Source organism: Epinephelus lanceolatus, chromosome 1 (assembly GCF_041903045.1).
Source record: "Epinephelus lanceolatus isolate andai-2023 chromosome 1, ASM4190304v1, whole genome shotgun sequence".
NCBI lineage: Eukaryota > Metazoa > Chordata > Actinopteri > Perciformes > Serranidae > Epinephelus > Epinephelus lanceolatus.
This window is the reverse complement of record NC_135734.1, coordinates 1861605-1881503: the sequence shown is the minus strand read 5'-3', so window position 1 is coordinate 1881503 and position 19899 is coordinate 1861605. Positions and strand designations below refer to the sequence as shown.

At 39.5% G+C, this 19899-nt stretch overlaps 1 protein-coding gene and 1 long non-coding RNA gene across 2 annotated transcripts; one reads left to right on the top strand and one right to left on the bottom strand.

Moving 5' to 3' along the window:
- Positions 1–68: 68 nt before the first annotated feature.
- On the top strand, positions 69–2727 carry LOC144463466 (uncharacterized). The gene is made up of 3 exons (XR_013491620.1): positions 69–361; positions 660–738; positions 842–2727. It is a non-coding gene; the product is annotated as an uncharacterized LOC144463466 (long non-coding RNA).
- A 14690-nt stretch (positions 2728–17417) lies between these two features.
- LOC144464742 (uncharacterized) lies at positions 17418–18293 on the bottom strand. The gene has a single exon (XM_078172763.1). The coding sequence runs from the start codon at positions 18291–18293 to the stop codon at positions 17418–17420; it is 876 nt and encodes a 291-aa protein (XP_078028889.1).
- Between the last annotated feature and the right edge of the window lie 1606 nt (positions 18294–19899).

The following is a 19899-nucleotide window of genomic DNA, read 5'->3' as shown; positions in this document are numbered from 1 at the left end:
TTAATCAGCAATCCTTGCTCCTCACTCCTAACTCCTGACTCCTTGCATGTTTTCCTAAGTGGGAGGGACTAAACAGTTAGATAAGGTGGCTAGATAAGGTGGTTAGCAGTAATTTTAAGAGACTTGGGATGCAGCCCTCGATCAGTGCGCACACGCGGCTTCCTCAAACAGACCCCGCCATCGATCACAGATTCACCGATTCACCATGGCAACAAGAGCGGCGTACTTTTCCCCGTCAGAGGCAGAAAACCTCATGGAGGCTTACGAAGAGGTAAAGGATCAAATCATAAAGAAAGACAACACCGCCACAGTAATAAAACAACTAGAGAAAGCGTGGCAAAGTTGCAGACCGCCTGAATGCGTAAGTAGTGCACAAATACACACTCACCGCTCCGCTGTAACCATCACAATTACAATCCAATAGTTAATTAACATCTCCGAAAACATAGTTGTACTCTGATTATGAATCAGTTGAAATTTTAACTGAAATTGACTGCAGATGTGAGTGAAATTGTGTAAATGTAACTCCATCAGACTGTGTAACTCTTTGATAAATAGATGAGCTCACTGACATAATTGAATTTCCCTTTGGGATAAATAAAGTTCCTCTTATCTTATGTTTGCTCCTCATGCTCCATGACTGCTGACTATCTGATCAGCAATGTTGTGGCAAAGTGGCCCGGCTCGGTCCATGACTCCCAAGTCTTTCAGACCTCTGGAATCAGCGCCTATCACAAGGTGAGCCACACAACCTCTATTAATAACCACTTTTTACATCATGGCTGTGTCAAGAATGTCACTCTATTTATGAGGTTGTGATGATGAGATTTTGTATTGACAGGTGAATTCTCTGGTGTGTTGCTGGGGGACAGGGGGTATGCCTGCCAGCCTTTTCTCCTCACACCATACACAGACCCTCAGGAAGCACAGCAGGCCTATAATCATGCCCATGCCAGGACAAGGGCCAGGATTGAAATGAACTTTGGCCTCCTGAAGGCACGCTTTCACTGTCTTCACACACACATACTCATTTACAGTACCAAGCGGGGCCGCCCTCCGCCTCTCTGCTCCAACACTGTCTGACAGCTGACTCCACTCATTCACACTCACCACTGCCCGCTACAATATGCTATCTACAGAGATAGCACTGGCGATCTGAACCGGTCAGTGGCGAAAAAAAGCACTTTTATACGGGACGCATTTGCCCCCATTACCGTTTTAGCTCTTTTCGCGGCTTAATACTGAACCAATTTTATAATGAGTGGTACCCATGAATCATACGCACACATACACATGGGGAAATAGAGCCCAGGTTGAAAAATACCGAAGTTGTCCTTTAACATTTAAATCCAAATGGACTAATATCACATTCAGCAGGCATCTGTAGGCATATCATTGAGCAGCAACAAGTTGTACAGAGCAAACAGACCCAGAGATTAACACTCAACACATTATTTAAACACAAACGAACAAACATCCCCACACCTGTGGCGACAGACAGAAATAAACTCTCCTGTTGAAAAAAAGAGCAGACTCTAGCGAGGGAAGACAGCAGTGAGCAGGCTAACTTAGCATGCTAATGCTTTAACAAAACTAATTTAAAAACTTAAATTAACAGTCTCAAGTCTCTGCGGGACTCATGCAGGACAAGTGGGACATTACACAGAGCAGCATACAGCAGTTTGACCGCATTCAAATCACGAATAACAACTTTTAAGAACATAACGTTACACCAGCAGAGAGTAAGACTGTATAGCTGCAGCCTGGAGCCTCCCGTCTCATGGCTCTGGTATCATGACCTCTCCTCTGGTGATAAAGAAGCCACGCCCCCCGAGCTTCAAAATTTCAGAATAAAAGCTTGCGCCTGACTCTATAGTTGTTGTAAACATAATAATGTATTTTGTAAAGCTCGCGTCTGACACTATAGTTGTTTTAAACATAATATTGTTTTTTGTAAAGCTCGTGCCTGACACTATAGTTGTTTTAAACATAATATTGTATTTTGTAATGTATTTTAGGAATCCTGGTACATTTTCCTGCTTCTAAATTTCAGAATAAAAGCTCGCGCCTGACACTATAGTTGTTTTAAACATAATATTGTATTTTGTAATGTATTTCTGGTAGAGTTTCCTGGTAGAAAAGTTGTTTTAAACATATGACTGCAGCCTGGAGCCTCTCGTCTCATGACCTCTCCTGTGTTAAACATGACTGCAGCCTGGAACCTCTCGTCTCATGACCTCTCCTGTGTTAAACATATGACTGCAGCCTGGAGCCTCTCGTCTCATGACCTCTCCTGTGTTAAACATATGACTGCAGCCTGGAGTCTCTTGTCTCATGACCTCTCCTGTGTTAAACATGACTGTATTTTGCCTGGAGCCTCTCGTCTCATGACCTCTCCTGTGTTAAACATATGACTGCAGCCTGAAGCCTCTCGTCTCATGACCTTTCCTGTGTTAAACATGACTGCAGCCTGGAGCCTCTCGCCTCATGACTTCTCCTGTGTTAAGCATATGACTGTAGCCTGGTCTCATGACTTCTCCTATTGTATTTTAGGAATCCTGGTTGAAAAGTTGTTTTATACATAGTATTGAATCCTCTTCGATGTACTGTTGCTTTGTGTTGCTTTTACATGTTGTCCTTTCTTAAAATCATTTTATTTTTTATGCAAAGCACTTTGAGTTGCATTTTGTTTGAAATGTGCTATACAAATAAACTTGCCTCGCCTTGTCTCAGTGTTATTGTGTGTCTCAGCTTGCAGGCTCTGTAGATATCTGCCTGGCACTGCTGCTTGTCCTGTTTATGTGTTAGATGACACACACATATGCACGCACATTCACACTACAGGATAAGGACTTGTAACAATTTCCCTGTGATGTGTGAAAGGAATATATAATACATATATAAAATATATAAATAAAACAAGTCTTTTAAAGAATGCAGCTTTTTTTATTTCTTTAGTCAAAACATCCAGACTGCAGCTGGTAGAACTGGCTGCAAAATCCAGGGTGGGGATCCTCAGAATAAATCCCCCGGAGCTCTCCCAACTTCCCACATCCAACATAACCTGTGGGTATAGCAATAACAAAACAAAAGCATATTCATGTGCATGGTGTTAAGATTTCTTTTTTTGTTGCAGACACAAAGTCATTTTACTTAGTAACATTTGAACATTTGAATTCTGTTAAAAGCACAGTGTGAATACCTGGCATGCAGCTCTTAAATGTACAATTGCACTGAGCGCAGTTTTGTACAGAGTAGCCTACATAACGTTAGGTATTAGCTAAAAAAAACCCTTCAAATAAAGATGTATGTGTTACACCCCTGTAAAGGGGGATAATACAAGGAAAAACACAGACACGATGTTACTTCAGTCACGTCCAGTGTTGTAATGGATTTTCCAAAATAAAGCACCATTTTTGTTACAGCAACTGTCATATCAAAACAACACAGTTGACAGTGTTAGAAATATAAAGCATTGTAGCACAACATATCTTCACAATGGCTTGAGTCAAAATTGACAAACTACCTTTAAATGGACAAACTATAGTCTCCGTATTGAATATGAACTGACTTTTTACATCTGCTTCAATTCAAATATAAATGAAAATAACTTCCCATCAGTCATGTCATAACCGAACTAATATCTTGTCAAATGAAAGCTATTAATGTCACTATTTTATCCATAAACACACATATGACAGCATGGAAATACATTTTCTTATCAAATATATCCTCATTAAATGTCCAACACTGCACAGAAACATCATAAATGCACTTCTGAAACAACGCTGCTCACGCCACCATGCAGCTAGCAAGAAAACTAAACAACGCTGCTCGCGCCACCGTGCAGCTAGCAAGAAAACTACGGTGAGTGTAACATTCACGTGTACTGAATTTATTATTAGCTCTCAAAGTTACTGTAGAGACCAGTGTTTTACTTCCTACTTATCTTCTAACACACAGCAAACATAAATGCATCACAAACTGTATTACAATCACTTTTCTTACCTGTAAAGGGGGATAATACAAGGAAAAACACAGACACGATGTTACTTCTGTCACGTCCAAGTGTTGTAATGGACGAACGAAAGCAACGTCTTCCCCTCTACAATTTAGCTCAGACACAAGCAATCAAAACCCGATCAATGATTAGAGTAACAACTTTCACAAGAATAAGCTTGAAGAAAAAGAATCACTGTAGCAAACAATATAAAATAGTAATCTGAATAGCAATAGTAACCAAAATAGCATCAGAAATTACTTGTCTGGGAGACTAGAGTAGTAGATAACAGATCACTTAATAAGCAGATCACTATGAATTTCACCTTTATCAGTTTTTACCTTTGATGAATAATGTTTTGTTTTTAACCATGTACTCTCATGAATTAAAGCATTCTTTTGCTTACTGTCTTTAGCATTTAGCAATTTCCTGATGTTAAATTCAGACAAAACTGAAGTTATTGTTCTTGGCCCCAAACAACTCAGAGACTCTTTATCTGATGACATAGTTTCTCTAGATGGCATTGCTCTGGCCTCTAGCACTACCGTAAGAAACCTCGGAGTAATATTTGATCAAGATTTGTCTTTTAATTCTCATTTAAAACAAACCTCACGGACTGCATTTTTTCATCTGTGTAATATTGCGAAAATTAGGCCTATCCTGACCCGAAAAGATGCAGAAAAATTGGTCCACGCTTTTGTTACCTCTAGGCTGGATTACTGTAACTCTCTATTATCAGGTAGCTCTAGTAAGTCCTTAAAAACTCTCCAGCTAATTCAGAATGCAGCAGCACGTATACTAACAGGAACTAAGAAACGAGATCATATTTCTCCTGTTTTAGCTTCTCTGCACTGGCTCCCTGTAAAATCCAGAATTGAATTTAAAATCCTACTGTTAACTTATAAAGCTCTAAATGGTCAAGCTCCATCATATCTTAGTGAGCTCATAGTTCCATATTATCCCACCAGAACACTGCGCTCTGAGAACGCAGGGTTACTCGTGGTCCCTAAAGTCTCCAAAAGTAGATCAGGAGCTAGAGCCTTCAGCTATCAGGCTCCTCTCCTGTGGAATCATCTTCCTGTTACGGTCCGGGAGGCAGACACCGTCTCCACATTTAAGACTAGACTTAAGACTTTCCTCTTTGATAAAGCTTATAGTTAGGGCTGGCTCAGGCTTGCCCTGTACCAGCCCCTAGTTAGGCTGACTTAGGCCTAGTCTGCCGGAGGACCCCCCTATAATACACCGGGCACCTTCTCTCCTTCTCTCTCTCTCTCTCTCGTATTCTATTACTGCATCTTGCTAACTCGGCCATTCTGGATGTCACTAACTCGGCTTCTTCTCCGGAGCCTTTGTGCTCCACTGTCTCTCAGATTAACTCATATCGCAGCGGTGCCTGGACAGCGTAACGTGTGTGGTTGTGCTGCTGCCGTGGTCCTGCCAGATGCCTCCTGCTGCTGCTGCCATCATTAGTCATTAGTCATACTTCTACTGTTATTATACACACATGACTATTGTCACACATGTATACTGCCAGATATTAATACATACTTTCAACATATTGTACCACAGTAGCCAGAACTATAACTATAATATTATTACTTTCAATAATGTTGTTGTAACCTACTGTCATTACCTACATCTCTCTCTCTGTCTCTCTCTCTGTCTCATTGTGTCATGCGGATTACTGTTAATTTATTATGCTGATCTGTTCTGTACGACATCTATTGCATGTCTGTCCGTCCTGGAAGAAGGATCCCTCCTCAGTTGCTCTTCCTGAGGTTTTTTTCCCCATTAAAGGGGTTTTTTTGGGGAGTTTTTCCTTGTCCGCTGCGAGGGTCATAAGGACAGAGGGATGTCGTATGCTGTAAAGCCCTGTGAAGCAAATTGTGATTTGTGATATTGGGCTTTATAAATAAAATTGATTGATTGATTGATTGATTGATAGCATGTTCACATAAGTATTTTTTAGTGTTTTAACAGCATTTTAACTCAACTTTTACTTTTATAACCATTACATATGTGTTAACCCAAGGGACACGTAGTATCATCTTACGTTTCAAATGCAAAGTTACAAACTATCCAGATGGTTAAAATTGTCAAGTTAAGAGTTAACCGTTTTATTTTTGTAAAAAAAAACTGGCCTCTTTGGGAATTTACCTGTAACGCCGCTGCCATCTTCTTCTTCTTCTTCTTCTTCTTCTTCTTCTCCTCTCGGTTTGATTTATTGGTGGCAAGAGTGGCAAGAAATCGCGAATTTGCATTTTTGACCCTGTAGACTTGCTGTTGTACACGTCCATGTCATGACACGAGAGGTCATGAGACGAGAGGCCCCAGTGCTGCAGCCATACCCGTCTCACAGAGAGCAACACAATTACGACTAACCTCTGGCCATGTTAGAAAAGGCTTTGACCGAAAGCGTACTTATTAATACTTTAGCTGTAAAATAAAATGACCCGGCTGCCATCAGTCACTTAGTCACAAAACCATAACATACAAAACGATTGCTATCTGCTAACAATAGCTTATGTGATGGTAGCAATTTATCAGAGGGATGCAAACATTAGCTTCAGGGCTGTACTCTCGAGGTATGAAAATGAATTAAAATATCGTTCACATGCGTTATCTGGGACGCTTACCTCAAACAGCGTTTGGTTGACATGTCCTTTGTGGCTGTCTCATACAGGAAAGATCTGTAAAATGACATCACATATGTAAAATTACATTTGAATATGAAAAAGACATGTTAAGTTGCCTTTAAAAACATAATAATGTAATTTTATTATGGTTAATATTTTGTAATTTTAAGGGTAAATGTTTAAATTACTGCTAATATATGTTAATCTACAGTTATTGTCTTATTGAAAATGGTGATAAACCTGTAAAAAAACAAACAAAAAAAACATTTTATACAAAATTACAGTGGAATGTATACCATATAAATGGTAAAAATTTAAATTACTCCCAATATCTGTAAATATACAGGCATTTTATTGTTTAAAAAAAGCAAAAATCAGAATGCTTTCTGTAAAATTACATTATTTAAAGTGCACTTTTTGTAAAATAATATACCTTAAGTTGTCTTTATACAGTAATTTACAGTACAGTAAATTACTTTTGTGTTTGTACAAATACTACTCATTACCTCTAAAAAAAACATAAAATCACCTTAACCACACATGCTTAATGACCTGCAATTTTATGGAAAACACTACAGATTTCTGTAATTTTACATACATTTCTTCATTGTCATTATCAAGAAAAATCTGTAAAACTGCATCCCATTTTATGTAAAATTACATTTGAATATGAAAGAAATATGTTAAATTACCTTTAAAAAACATAGTAATAATATAATATTACATTATTAGTAATTACATGTAATTCTAAGGGTAAATATATAAATTACTGCTAGTATCTGTTAATTTACAGTTTCTACATTGTCTTAGACCTGTAAAAACATACAGAAAATTGTATGTAAAATTACAGTTAAATATGTACAAATACAACAAATTGTCATTAAAAAACATAATATTAATGTAATCTTAAATTATGGTTAATTAACTATAATTTTAAACATAAAATCTAAAATTACTGAAAATATCTGTAAATCTGCTAGCATTTCATTGTTTTATTGGAAAACAGGAAAATCTGTAAAAAATTACAGAACATTTCCTGTAAAATTACTTTTTTTTTTTTTTTACAGTGTTCCACTGGGTAGTTTATTCTATGACACATCATGATTTTTTACAGAAGTTGATTATGTTTTGCATAAATAATCTGAATCTTTAAGGTAGGCTAATTAAAGCTGTAAATCAATGTAGTGAAGTAAAAGGCTATATGCCTCTGAAATGTACAATGTAAATGTAAGTACAGTACAAGTGATACAAAATGGGAGTAGAAGTACCTCAAAAATGTATTTAGTTTTGACCAGGAAAATCTGTTGAGGTCGGACATATTTAAATCTCTTTGGTCATAATGCCTAGTAGAAATATTTCTCTCTGCAAATGTGTAGGCCTAAAACTGTGTCCTAACAGCAAGCAAGTGCATCTCTGTCCATGGTGAATCCGTTAGTAAATGCATTTTAAATAATAGTAGGTCTAGTTGTGGTGTAGTCTGTTTCTATTCAACACTAATATGAAATTCTAGCAAATACTAATATTTGTATATTTTACATCACAATTCACAATTAATCTGGAAAGTAAAGAACAGTTTTTGAGGTACAAATTTAAATTTTTCAATGATTAATACTTGTACTTTGATGTAAAAAAGGGTGCCAAAGTGCATTTTTAGAGAGCATCAAAATAGACCTACATCGAGTTCAAGTCACATAAGGAGGAGCCTTCGAGGTTTAATGGTGGTGGAAGGAGCATGCTAAAATGTCCTAACCTGGCAGTGATTGAATGTTTTCACCATCCCGGGATCGAGCACAGTAAGTTAAGAGTCTTCTCCCCTGCTGGATTTGTAATTCAAGAACGAAGAACCCAGCTTAATGTCAGTGACTGTAGCCTGTGTGTGTTAAATCACAGGTGCAAGTCGAGTAGGAGGACTTTTATTAATGGGTGTGGGCAAGTGTAGCTTTGACTTAGACATAATGATGGGAAATGGGTCGGTTCTGGTACTGAGCCTTACGGGTACGGCTGGGTGCAGGTCCTATGCAGGTGTTGGGATCAACATATATATTATGGGAACAAAATTTTAGGTCTCACACGGCGGCACCACATATGTTGGGATCAATATGTTAGGTCTCACCAAGAGGCACCAAATATGTAGGGATTTAATTGGCTATCGGAAATAATTAACAATTATTAATAATAATTAATAATTTTTTAAATAATGTGACTTAATTAACATTAAATTATCTCATGGGGCACCATTCCCGTAAAGGGAAAAATGATAGCCAGTTAAAGATATCAGTCTCATAAAATATGCTAAACTATTAATTTGGAGTTTTGATTAGTAATTAAATTAATGACAACAACCAAAATTAACAGTAATGCCTGAAGGATCTTGGAGTTCTTGATGCAGCAGAGGTTGACTATTCATTCACTCTTGTGCAACATTAAACAGACAGCAGGTATGATTCCAAAGAATTATATTTATTCACAAACTAGCAAAGCAAACCAAAACACACAAATTCTAACTAACTATATACAAGCTTGATGTGTATGTGTGTGTGTGTGTGTGTGTGTGTGTGTGTGTGTGTACAAAAGAGAGAGAAAGACAAAGGCGGGTGTGGTGATCAAAGAGCCGTTTGACCCTGCGTCAATTATGAATTTTCCTGTCATTGTAATTGTTTTTGTATTGTTGATTCATTCATTCATTCATTTTCTGTAACAGCTTATCCTGTTAGGTATCATAGAAGGGCTGGAGCCTATACCAGCTGACACTGGGCAAGAGGCAGGGTACACCCTGGACATGTTGCCAGACTATCACAAGGCTGATACATAGAACAAGATAACCATTCACACTCACATTCACACCTACAGCCAATTTAAAGTCACCAATTAACCTGCATGTCTTTGGACTGTGGGAGGAAGCTGGAACACCCAGAGGAAACCCATTCTGACACGGAGAGAACATGCAAACTCCACAGAGAAGACGAACCACGAACCCTCTTGCTGTGAGGTGACAATGCTAACTACTGCACCACCGTGCCGCCCACAGCGTTGTTCATGTTACATTTAAATTGTTGCTTAATAAAAACAAATTTATTGTAGTATGTTTCACATGGTCAGCTTTTGCTTTTAAGTAGAAACTGTAAATATGACTTAGTATGTAACTTGTCATCCTAAATGCAGAACCACTTTTACAGTTTAATTATTACACCGAGCATTTTGTGGTTTAAAAGGCATTTAAAAACAGAGATGGTGAAAAGACATTCAAAATAGGTTCAAAAGTGAAAGTTTTTTCACTAACTATTTGAAGATGTTGATTGAACAGTTAGCTTTAGATCAATGCTGTCTTTTAATGAAGAAATTTTGGTTTAGGCTTAGGGTTAAGTTAGGCTTCAAAATGACAACAGGCCATTATTTATACAGTGTAGAGGATGAAAAACCTCATCTAATCATCTTCAAATAGTTGGTGAAAAACTTTAATTTTTGATCCTTTTCTCTCTTATAGTCATTTTTTAAACGTCTTTTTGACTGAAAAATGCTCACTGGGAGAGCAGAGAAGCCAAGCACTTCAGCTGAACTCACACAAATGGCAGTGCAGCTCCCTCCTGTAAGGTTGCGCAAAGGCGTGTTTACTTTTGTTTTAGAATGTAACCGCTATGAAACAATCAGAAAATAATATTATAATAATTTCTCTGATTCCCTGCCAGAATTGGCCAAATTATAATGTGTTGTCAAATGAATTTGTTTCAAATAAACAAACTTCGGGGCTATATCACAGCTTGTGTTGCAATGAAAATTAAATGGATTTAAAAACACGCCTAATTATGTTTTTGTTTACTTTTGCAATTTTGACGACCTTATTCATTCTGCCTGCCTGTGTGTGACTGTGCTCCCTCTCTCTCTTGCAGTTACTGGGAGTTGGCTAGTGGGCGGAGCTGGGAGGGAGTGCCTACTAGTACCTGCCCATTTGGGTTGGGCCTGCAGAGGGCATAAAGGACCACCCTTTTGGTCACACGCTCTCTCTCAGCTGGGCCTGCTGCAGCCTTTTCAGCCTGTTTCCTTTGTTGGTATACTGCACCTTACAACACACATTACACCATGTTTCACTCGTCCACACACTACTAACATGACTGATACCCTGCCTTCTTGCACATGCCATCAGTTATTTACTGTGTTTATTTGTTTGAGTTAAATAAATTAACTTTTGATTGATATATCTGTGTGTGGCCTCCATTTTGTTGCCAGCCTTGAGCCAGTCAAATGGGGGCTCGTCCGGGATTTTGGTGCTGGGAATGTGGTAAATGTACAGTTGTTAAGGGAGTGTTTCACACAGATTTTGGGTTACTCTGGTATTTCTAGGGACTTTGTTGTTTGACTATTTCCAGTAAGCGTGTTGCTCCATAGATTTTGGCCTGCAAATGTTAGAACATGTTTCCTGGAACTGCCAGTAGGATTTGAAGGCTGGTAAATTATTTGGAACCCTTATTCCTGATAGGCATAATCAACGTGGGGCACTGGCTGTCTCCGTTGATCCTTTTTTGTTTTAGTTTATTGTTTTTGTGCAGCAAGTGGTTAGAGCAATGCTCGGGGGCACTTCTACAACTGTCCAGGGGATTTTCAGCGTGCTGAAAGTTGACCCGGTCACTGGGCTTTGTGCTTAATTCTTCCTGCCACAACCCTGTGTAGCAGGGCCCCTTTAAATTCTGGCCACTCTCATTTTGCCCTGCCTAGTCCTGTTATTTTACCTGGCTGGTCACCTCTCCCCTGGGCCCTGCCATATAAGGAAGACGCTGTAGCGTGAGTTGACTGTGCTGCCGTTTCCGGCAGCTTAAATACGGGGTGGGATTTACCATAGACATATATACATAGGGTACGTCCCAAGTCCCTTATTTTATACTGCTAACTCCTAACTCCTTACTTGAACCGGAAGTCGTTGGAGCTCTGCCATCTTTAAGGCTGTCTCATGTCTCTTATTCTTGCCAGTAAGGAGTTAGCGTTAGGCGTTAGGAGGAATCTGTTAGGTGCGATGAGTAAGGTAACACGAGAGGTTCCTAACAGGAAGTCTTTTTCAGCTTGAGGCCATGACGTATAAATACCCGTCCCCTACGTCTGTCTCATTTGAATGAGATGGCGGAGAAATAGCGCAAGTGTACCCGTTACATGCATTCTTTGCAATGAAACGCTGTCATTCACATGCCCACATGACTACAAAGAGTAACGTTAATGATATTTCCTGCAAGGCTGTCATGTTGTAATTAAGTTTCATTCACAACCCGTTGCGTTGTTGAGTGGACTGTCGGTGATGTGTGGCTGTTAAATGTGCAGCTACTCATGTCCAGAACCACACGTGTTGATATAACACCACACACACCACACACTTTGGCTATCATTAATTGTCCTGCATGTCATGTGAGTGGAATAATGTTTAATAGCTTGTAGGTAATATTAATTATTAATATTGATATTAATTCATATTATTACTTTAATTAATGTTGTTGTAAGCTACTGTCATTACCGTCTCTCCTGCATCTCTCTCTCTCTCTCTCTCTCTCTCTCTCTCTCTCTCTCTCTCTTTCTGTCTCATTGTGTCATACGGATTACTGTTAATTTATTATGCTGATCTGTTCTGTACGACATCTATTGCACGTCTGTCCGTCCTGGAAGAGGGATCCCTCCTCAGTTGCGTTAAAGGGTTTTTTTTTGAGTTTTTCCTGATCAGCTGTGAGGGTCCTAAGGACAGAGGGATGTCATATGCTGTAAAGCCCTGTGAGGCAAATTGTGATTTGTGATATTGGGCTTTATAAATAAAATTGAATTGACTGAGGTAGACTGAAAGGTCTCAGCAGCTGACTTGTTGAATGATGGCGAGTGGATTTGATAATAGTGATAATAATGATCATAATAATAATAATGATAATGATGCTCATCACAGTGACAGTGGCAGGGCTACAGACCGTTCTTTAATTGCCACAAACTTCGGCAAATGACTCAGTAACAATGGTAATACATGCAAACCTGTGTGACCAAAGTCATGACGGCAGGGGGGGGGGTTACGGCTTTGATCAGCGAATATAATGTGACTTGGGATGTACGCTGGCTCCGTTATGCAGCAGATCCAGCTGTGCCGCCGTCATCAGAATAGGACGTCGCTTTACGTGACGCTTCAGAGTAAGACCGTCTCATGTCTCTTATCAGCAATCCTCGCTCCTCACTCCTAACTCCTGACTCCTTAAATGTTTTCCTAAGAGGGAGTGACTAAACAGTTAGGTAAGGTGGCTAAGTTAGGTGGTTAGCAGTAAATTTAAGGGACATGGGACGCACCCATAGACGCCGCATTGACTGCCGCTGCCTATCGGAGCCGACGTCCTCGCCGGCCGCCTACTTGGATGGGTCTCGGTTCGCCTCCACAGTGCATTCACTTCTATTGAGGAAGGAGCTGTATGCACAAGTAAAGTAGAATAACTCACTAAATTTTCAACTGATTTTCACGCGGTTTGGTTTGTTACAAACGGCACACATGTAGTTACGATACAGGATGCTTTCGTACATTAAAAATACGGGATTTCATGCTTTAATACTTTCTGCAGATAGCAACAGCATGTTATTTAGGTCACCACACAGTTCTTTTATTCACCTCAACCCCAGAGTGGGATATATATACATATATACATATATACATATATATACATACATATACATATATATATATATATATACATACATATATACATATATATATATACACACATACATACACACACACACACACATATATATATATATATATATATATATATATATATATACATATGTATGCGAAGTCCATTCATTTCTGATAATGGACACCTTGTCGGGCATTATCCCGCTTATACCATGGTCACTTACGAAAGACATAAATATTAAATCAATTATTCAATTTCAATTCAATTTTATTTATAAAGCCCAATATCACAAATCACAATTTGCCTCACAGGGCTTTACAGCATACGACATCCCTCTGTCCTTAAGACCCTCACAGCGGATAAGGAAAAACTCCCCAAAAAAACCCCTTTAACGGGGAAAAAAAAACGGTAGAAACCTCAGGAAGAGCAACTGAGGAGGGATCCCTCTTCCAGGACGGACAGACGTGCAATAGATGTCGTACAGAACAGATCAGCATAATAAATTAACAGTAATCCATATGACACAATGAGACAGAGAGAGAGAGAGAGAGAGAGAGAGATGCAGGTAATGACAGTAGCTTACAACAACATTAATGAAAGTAATAATATTATAGTTATAGTTCTGGCTACTGTGGTACAATATGTTGAAAGTATGTATTAATATCTGACAGTATACTTGTGTGACAATAGTCATATGTGTATAATAACAGTAGAAGTATGACTAATGACTAATGATGGCAGCAGCAGCAGGAGGCATCTGGCAGGACCACGGCAGCAGCACAACCACACACGTCACACTGTCCAGGCACCGCTGCGGTATGAGTTATTCTGAGAGACAGTGGAGCACAAAGGCTCCGGAGAAGAAGCCGAGTTAGTGACATCCAGAATGGCTGAGTTAGCAAGATGCAGTAATAGGATGAGAGTGAGAGAGAGAGAGAGAGAGAGAGAGAGAGGGAGCCCGGTGTATTATAGGGGGTCCTCCGGCAGACTAGGCCTAAGTCAGCCTAACTAGGGGCTGGTACAGGGCAAGCCTGAGCCAGCCCTAACTATAAGCTTTATCAAAGAGGAAAGTCTTAAGTCTAGTCTTAAATGTGGAGACGGTGTCTGCCTCCCGGACCGTAACAGGAAGATGATTCCACAGGAGAGGAGCCTGATAGCTGAAGGGTCTGGCTCCTGATCTGCTTTTGGAGACTTTAGGGACCACGAGTAACCCTGCGTTCTCAGAGCGCAGTGTTCTGGTGGGATAATATGGCACTATGAGCTCTCTAAGATATGACGGAGCTTGACCATTTAGAGCTTTATAAGTTAACAGTAGGATTTTAAATTCAATTCTGGATTTTACAGGGAGCCAGTGCAGAGAAGCTAAAACAGGAGAAATATGATCTCGTTTCTTAGTTCCTGTTAGTACACGAGCTGCTGCATTCTGAATTAGCTGGAGAGTTTTTAAGGACTTACTAGAGCTACCTGATAATAGAGAGTTACAGTAATCCAGCCTTGAGGTAACAAAAGCGTGGACCAATTTTTCTGCATCTTTTCGGGTCAGGATAGGCCTAATTTTCGCAATATTACGCAGATGAAAAAATGCAGTCCGTGAGGTTTGCTTTAAATGAGAATTAAAAGACAAATCTTGATCAAATATTACTCCGAGGTTTCTTACGGTAGTGCTAGAGGCCAGAGCAATGCCATCTGGAGAAACTATGTCATCAGATAAAGAGTCTCTGAGTTGTTTGGGGCCAAGAACAATAACTTCAGTTTTGTCTGAATTTAACATCAGGAAATTGGTGCTCATCCAATTTTTTATGTCTTTAAGGCAGTTATGGAGTTTAGTTAATTGATTACTTTCTTCTGGCTTCATCGATAAATACAACTGTGTATCATCCGCATAACAATGGAAATTTATAGAGTGATTTCTAATGATGTTACCTAAAGGAAGCATATATAAAGTAAATAGGATTGGTCCGAGCACAGAACCTTGCGGAACTCCAAAACAAACTTTGGTATGTAAGGATGATTCATTACGAACGTCAACAAATTGAAAACGATCAGATAAATAAGATTTAAACCAGCTTAGTGCTGAACCTTTTAGGCCAATTAAGTGATCCAGTCTCTGCAGTAGAATTTGATGGTCAATTGTGTCAAACGCCGCACTAAGATCTAATAAAACAAGAACAGAGACGAGTCCTTTGTCTGAAGCAATCAGAAGGTCATTTGTAATTTTAACTAGAGCTGTCTCAGTGCTATGATGCACTCTAAATCCTGACTGAAATTCCTCAAATAAATTATTATCCTGGAGAAAATCACACAGCTGGTCTGCGACTACTTTCTCAAGGATCTTTGACATAAAGGGAAGATTAGATATTGGTCTATAGTTGGCTAACACCTCTGGATCCAGGGTGGGCTTTTTTAGGAGAGGTTTAATTACAGCTACCTTAAAAGACTGTGGTACATAGCCTGTTAATAGGGATATATTGATCATATCTAATATATGAGTGTTAACTAAAGGAAAGACCTCCTTAAGTAGCCTAGTTGGGATGGGGTCTAAGAGACACGTTGATGATTTAGATGAAGAAATCACTGCGGTCAATTCTTGAAGAGAAATTGGGGAGAAGCAATCTAAATATATATTAGATTCTACAGCTGTGTTTGAGATTAGATAGGTAGGCCTACCATCTGAGGGCAGGAGGTCATGAATTTTGCCTCTAATAGTTAGAATTTTGTCATTAAAAAAGCTCATAAAATCATTACTGCTAAGGGCTAAAGGAATACAAGGCTCAATAGAGCTTTGACTCTCAGTCAGCCTGGCTATAGTGCTGAAAAGAAAGCTGGGGTTGTTCTTGTTTTCTTCTATTAATGCTGAGTAATAGTTTGCTCTGGCATTGCGGAGGCCCCTCTTATAAGTTTTGAGACTGTCTGTCCAGATTAAACGAGATTCTTCCAGTTTGGTTAATCGCCAATTCCTTTCAAATTTTCGCGATATTTGTTTTAACCTACGGGTTTGAGAGTTATACCAAGGAGCAAACTTTCTTTGCTTTGTTAACTTCTTTTTAAGAGGAGCTACAGAGTCGAGCGTTGTTCGCAGCGAGCCTACGGCGCTATCAACAAAATGATCAATTTGGGAGAGGTTAAAGTCGGCACGGGAAACCTCTGTTACTGAAGGTATTGGTATTGAATTTAACAACGAAGTAATCTTTTCCTTAAATTTTGTGACAGCACTATCTGATAAACATCTAGTATAGTAACTGTTGCTGAGTGGCGTGTAATCGAGTAAAAAGAAATCAAAAGTAATCAGATAATGATCTGATAGCAAGGGATTCTGTGGAAAGACTTTTAGGTTATCAATTTCAATTCCATACATCAGAACTAGATCGAGGGTATGGTTAAAACAGTGAGTGGGTTCATGTACACCCTGACTGAAGCCAATGGAGTCTATTAATGAGATAAACGCGGTAGCCAGGGAGTCATTATCAACGTCAACATGAATGTTAAAATCGCCTACAATAATAACTTTATCTGATTTAAGAACTAAACTGGATAAAAACTCTGAGAATTCAGATACAAATTCAGAATACGGGCCAGGAGCACGGTACACTATAACAAATAAAAGTGGCTGCGAGGTTTTCCAGGTCGGATGTAAAGCACTAAGAACGAGGCTTTCAAATGAATTATTATTAGTTTAGGTTTAGGGCTGATTAACAGACTAGAGTTAAAAATGGCTGCAACTCCCCCTCCTCGGCCGCTGCCTCGAGGAATGTGGGTATTATTATGACTGGGAGGAGTGGACTCATTTAGACTAACATATTCATCTTGACACAGCCAGGTTTCAGTGAGACTGAGTAAATCAATATGATTATCTGATATTAATTCGTTTACTAACACTGCTTTAGACGATAGAGACCTGATATTTAACAGTCCGCATTTAATTCTCCTGTTTTGTCTTTCTGTCACAGAAGAGGTTTTAATTTTTATGAGGTTGTTATGCACAACTCCTCTTTGTTTAATTTTAGATTTAAATAATTTAGGTGGTCGGGGGACAGACACCGTTTGTATAAAACTATGAAAACTATGGCTGGGTAACTGAACTAGAAGCTCAGAGAGGCGTTTAGGACTGCAACTCTCTGTCCTGGTCTCAACTCTGGGTTGTCAGGGATTTAAATTACTAATAAAATTTGCCAGGTTCCTAGAAATGAGAGCAGCTCCATCCAAAGTGGGGTGAATGCCGTCTCTCCTAATAAGACCAGGTTTTCCCCAGAACGTTTGCCAATTATTAACAAAACCCACATCGTTTGCTGGACACCACCTGGACAGCCAGCGAATAAATGATGACATGCGGCTAAACATGTCATCACTGGTCAGATTTGGGAGGGGTCCAGAGAAAACTACGGAGTCCGACATCGTTTTTGCATATTCACACACCGAGGCAATATTAATTTTAGTGACCTCCGATTGGCGTAACCGGGTGTCATTGCCGCCGACGTGAATAACAATCTTACTGAATCTACGTTTAGCTTTAGCCAGCAGTTTTAAATTTGATTCAATGTCGCCCGCTCTGGCCCCAGGGATACATTTGACTATGGCCGCTGGTGTTGCTAACTTCACGTTCCTCAGAATAGAGCTGCCAATAACCAGAGTTTTATCCTCAGCGGGTGTGTCGCTGAGTGGGGAAAAGCGGTTGGAAACGTGAACAGGCTGGTGGTGAGCCGTGGGATTCTGCTTGGAGCTGTGCTTCTGGCGAACCGTAACCCAACCTCCCGGCTGAACGGGAGTTACCGGAGGACAGTTAGCTGAGGCTAAGGCTATGCTATGTGGCTCCGCACCGGCTACAGGGGGCTGGCTAACTACCGCAGCTACTGAATGGTTTTCCATGGTGCGGAGCCGCTCTTCTAATTCACTAAGCCTCGCCTCCAACGCAGCAAATAAGCTACACTTATTACAATTACCACTGTCGCTAAAGGAGGCAGAAGCATAACTGAACATTTGGCACACCGGGCAAGAAAGAGCAGGAGAAGGAGAAGCCATGGCTAAGCTAAAGTAGCTAAATATACATAGTTTGTACATAGTTTAAATAGTTTGTCGCCTGTCTTTCTGCCTTGCTTACCTTACTTAGGCTACTTACTTGCTTGATACAGAGTGAATGGTGGATAATATTTATAAAAACGATTTAGGATAGACTTACTTGCTTGATATAGTGTGAATGGTGGATAATATTTATAAAAACGATTTAGGATAGACTTACTTGCTTGATACACATTTAATGATCAGAGTGAATGGTGGATAATATTTATTGCAATAAAAACGATTTAGGAAACTATCTGTGGACTTTGATTATTTGAAACAAAATTTCGTATCATCCTCTGGACACACACAAGCGGTAAGCACTTGCCCTCTGAAATGATACTTTGTATCACGTAACATAACGTTAAGCAATCATCTCACTTCCCTCCACTGATTAGGCCTAATATAACAGCTGCGGCCGACCGAGCTGCAGGTTCTGTGGCCAGAGCCGGTTACCTTGGCAACGCGTCACAACGAGAGATATTAAATAGTCCACTCAGCCGCTTCTTGTGAAAAACTTACGATTTTAAGGGTAAAAAACAACATTAACGTATTATTAATGGTCTGGTCTTATTAGGAGAGACGGCATTCACCCCACTTTGGATGGAGCTGCTCTCATTTCTAGGAACCTGGCAAATTTTATTAGTAATTTAAATCCCTGACAACCCAGAGTTGAGACCAGGACAGAGAGTTGCAGTCCTAAACGCCTCTCTGAGCTTCTAGTTCAGTTACCCAGCCATAGTTTTCATAGTTTTATACAAACGGTGTCTGTCCCCCGACCACCTAAATTATTTAAATCTAAAATTAAACAAAGAGGAGTTGTGCATAACAACCTCATAAAAATTAAAACCTCTTCTGTGACAGAAAGACAAAACAGGAGAATTAAATGCGGACTGTTAAATATCAGGTCTCTATCGTCTAAAGCAGTGTTAGTAAACGAATTAATATCAGATAATCATATTGATTTACTCAGTCTCACTGAAACCTGGCTGTGTCAAGATGAATATGTTAGTCTAAATGAGTCCACTCCTCCCAGTCATAATAATACCCACATTCCTCGAGGCAGCGGCCGAGGAGGGGGAGTTGCAGCCATTTTTAACTCTAGTCTGTTAATCAGCCCTAAACCTAAACTAGATTATAATTCATTTGAAAGCCTCGTTCTTAGTGCTTTACATCCGACCTGGAAAACCTCGCAGCCACTTTTATTTGTTATAGTGTACCGTGCTCCTGGCCCGTATTCTGAATTTGTATCTGAATTCTCAGAGTTTTTATCCAGTTTAGTTCTTAAATCAGATAAAGTTATTATTGTAGGCGATTTTAACATTCATGTCGACGTTGATAATGACTCCCTGGCTACCGCGTTTATCTCATTAATAGACTCCATTGGCTTCAGTCAGGGTGTACATGAACCCACTCACTGTTTTAACCATACCCTCGATCTAGTTCTGACGTATGGAATTGAAATTGATAACCTAAAAGTCTTTCCACAGAATCCCTTGCTATCAGATCATTATCTGATTACTTTTGATTTCTTTTTACTCGATTACACGCCACTCAGCAACAGTTACTA

What these genes read in the sequence shown, in the direction of transcription:
- LOC144464742 (XM_078172763.1), bottom strand. Translation starts at nt 18,293, where the DNA reads ATGGCTTCTCCTTCTCCTGCTCTTTCTTGCCCGGTGTGCCAAATGTTC.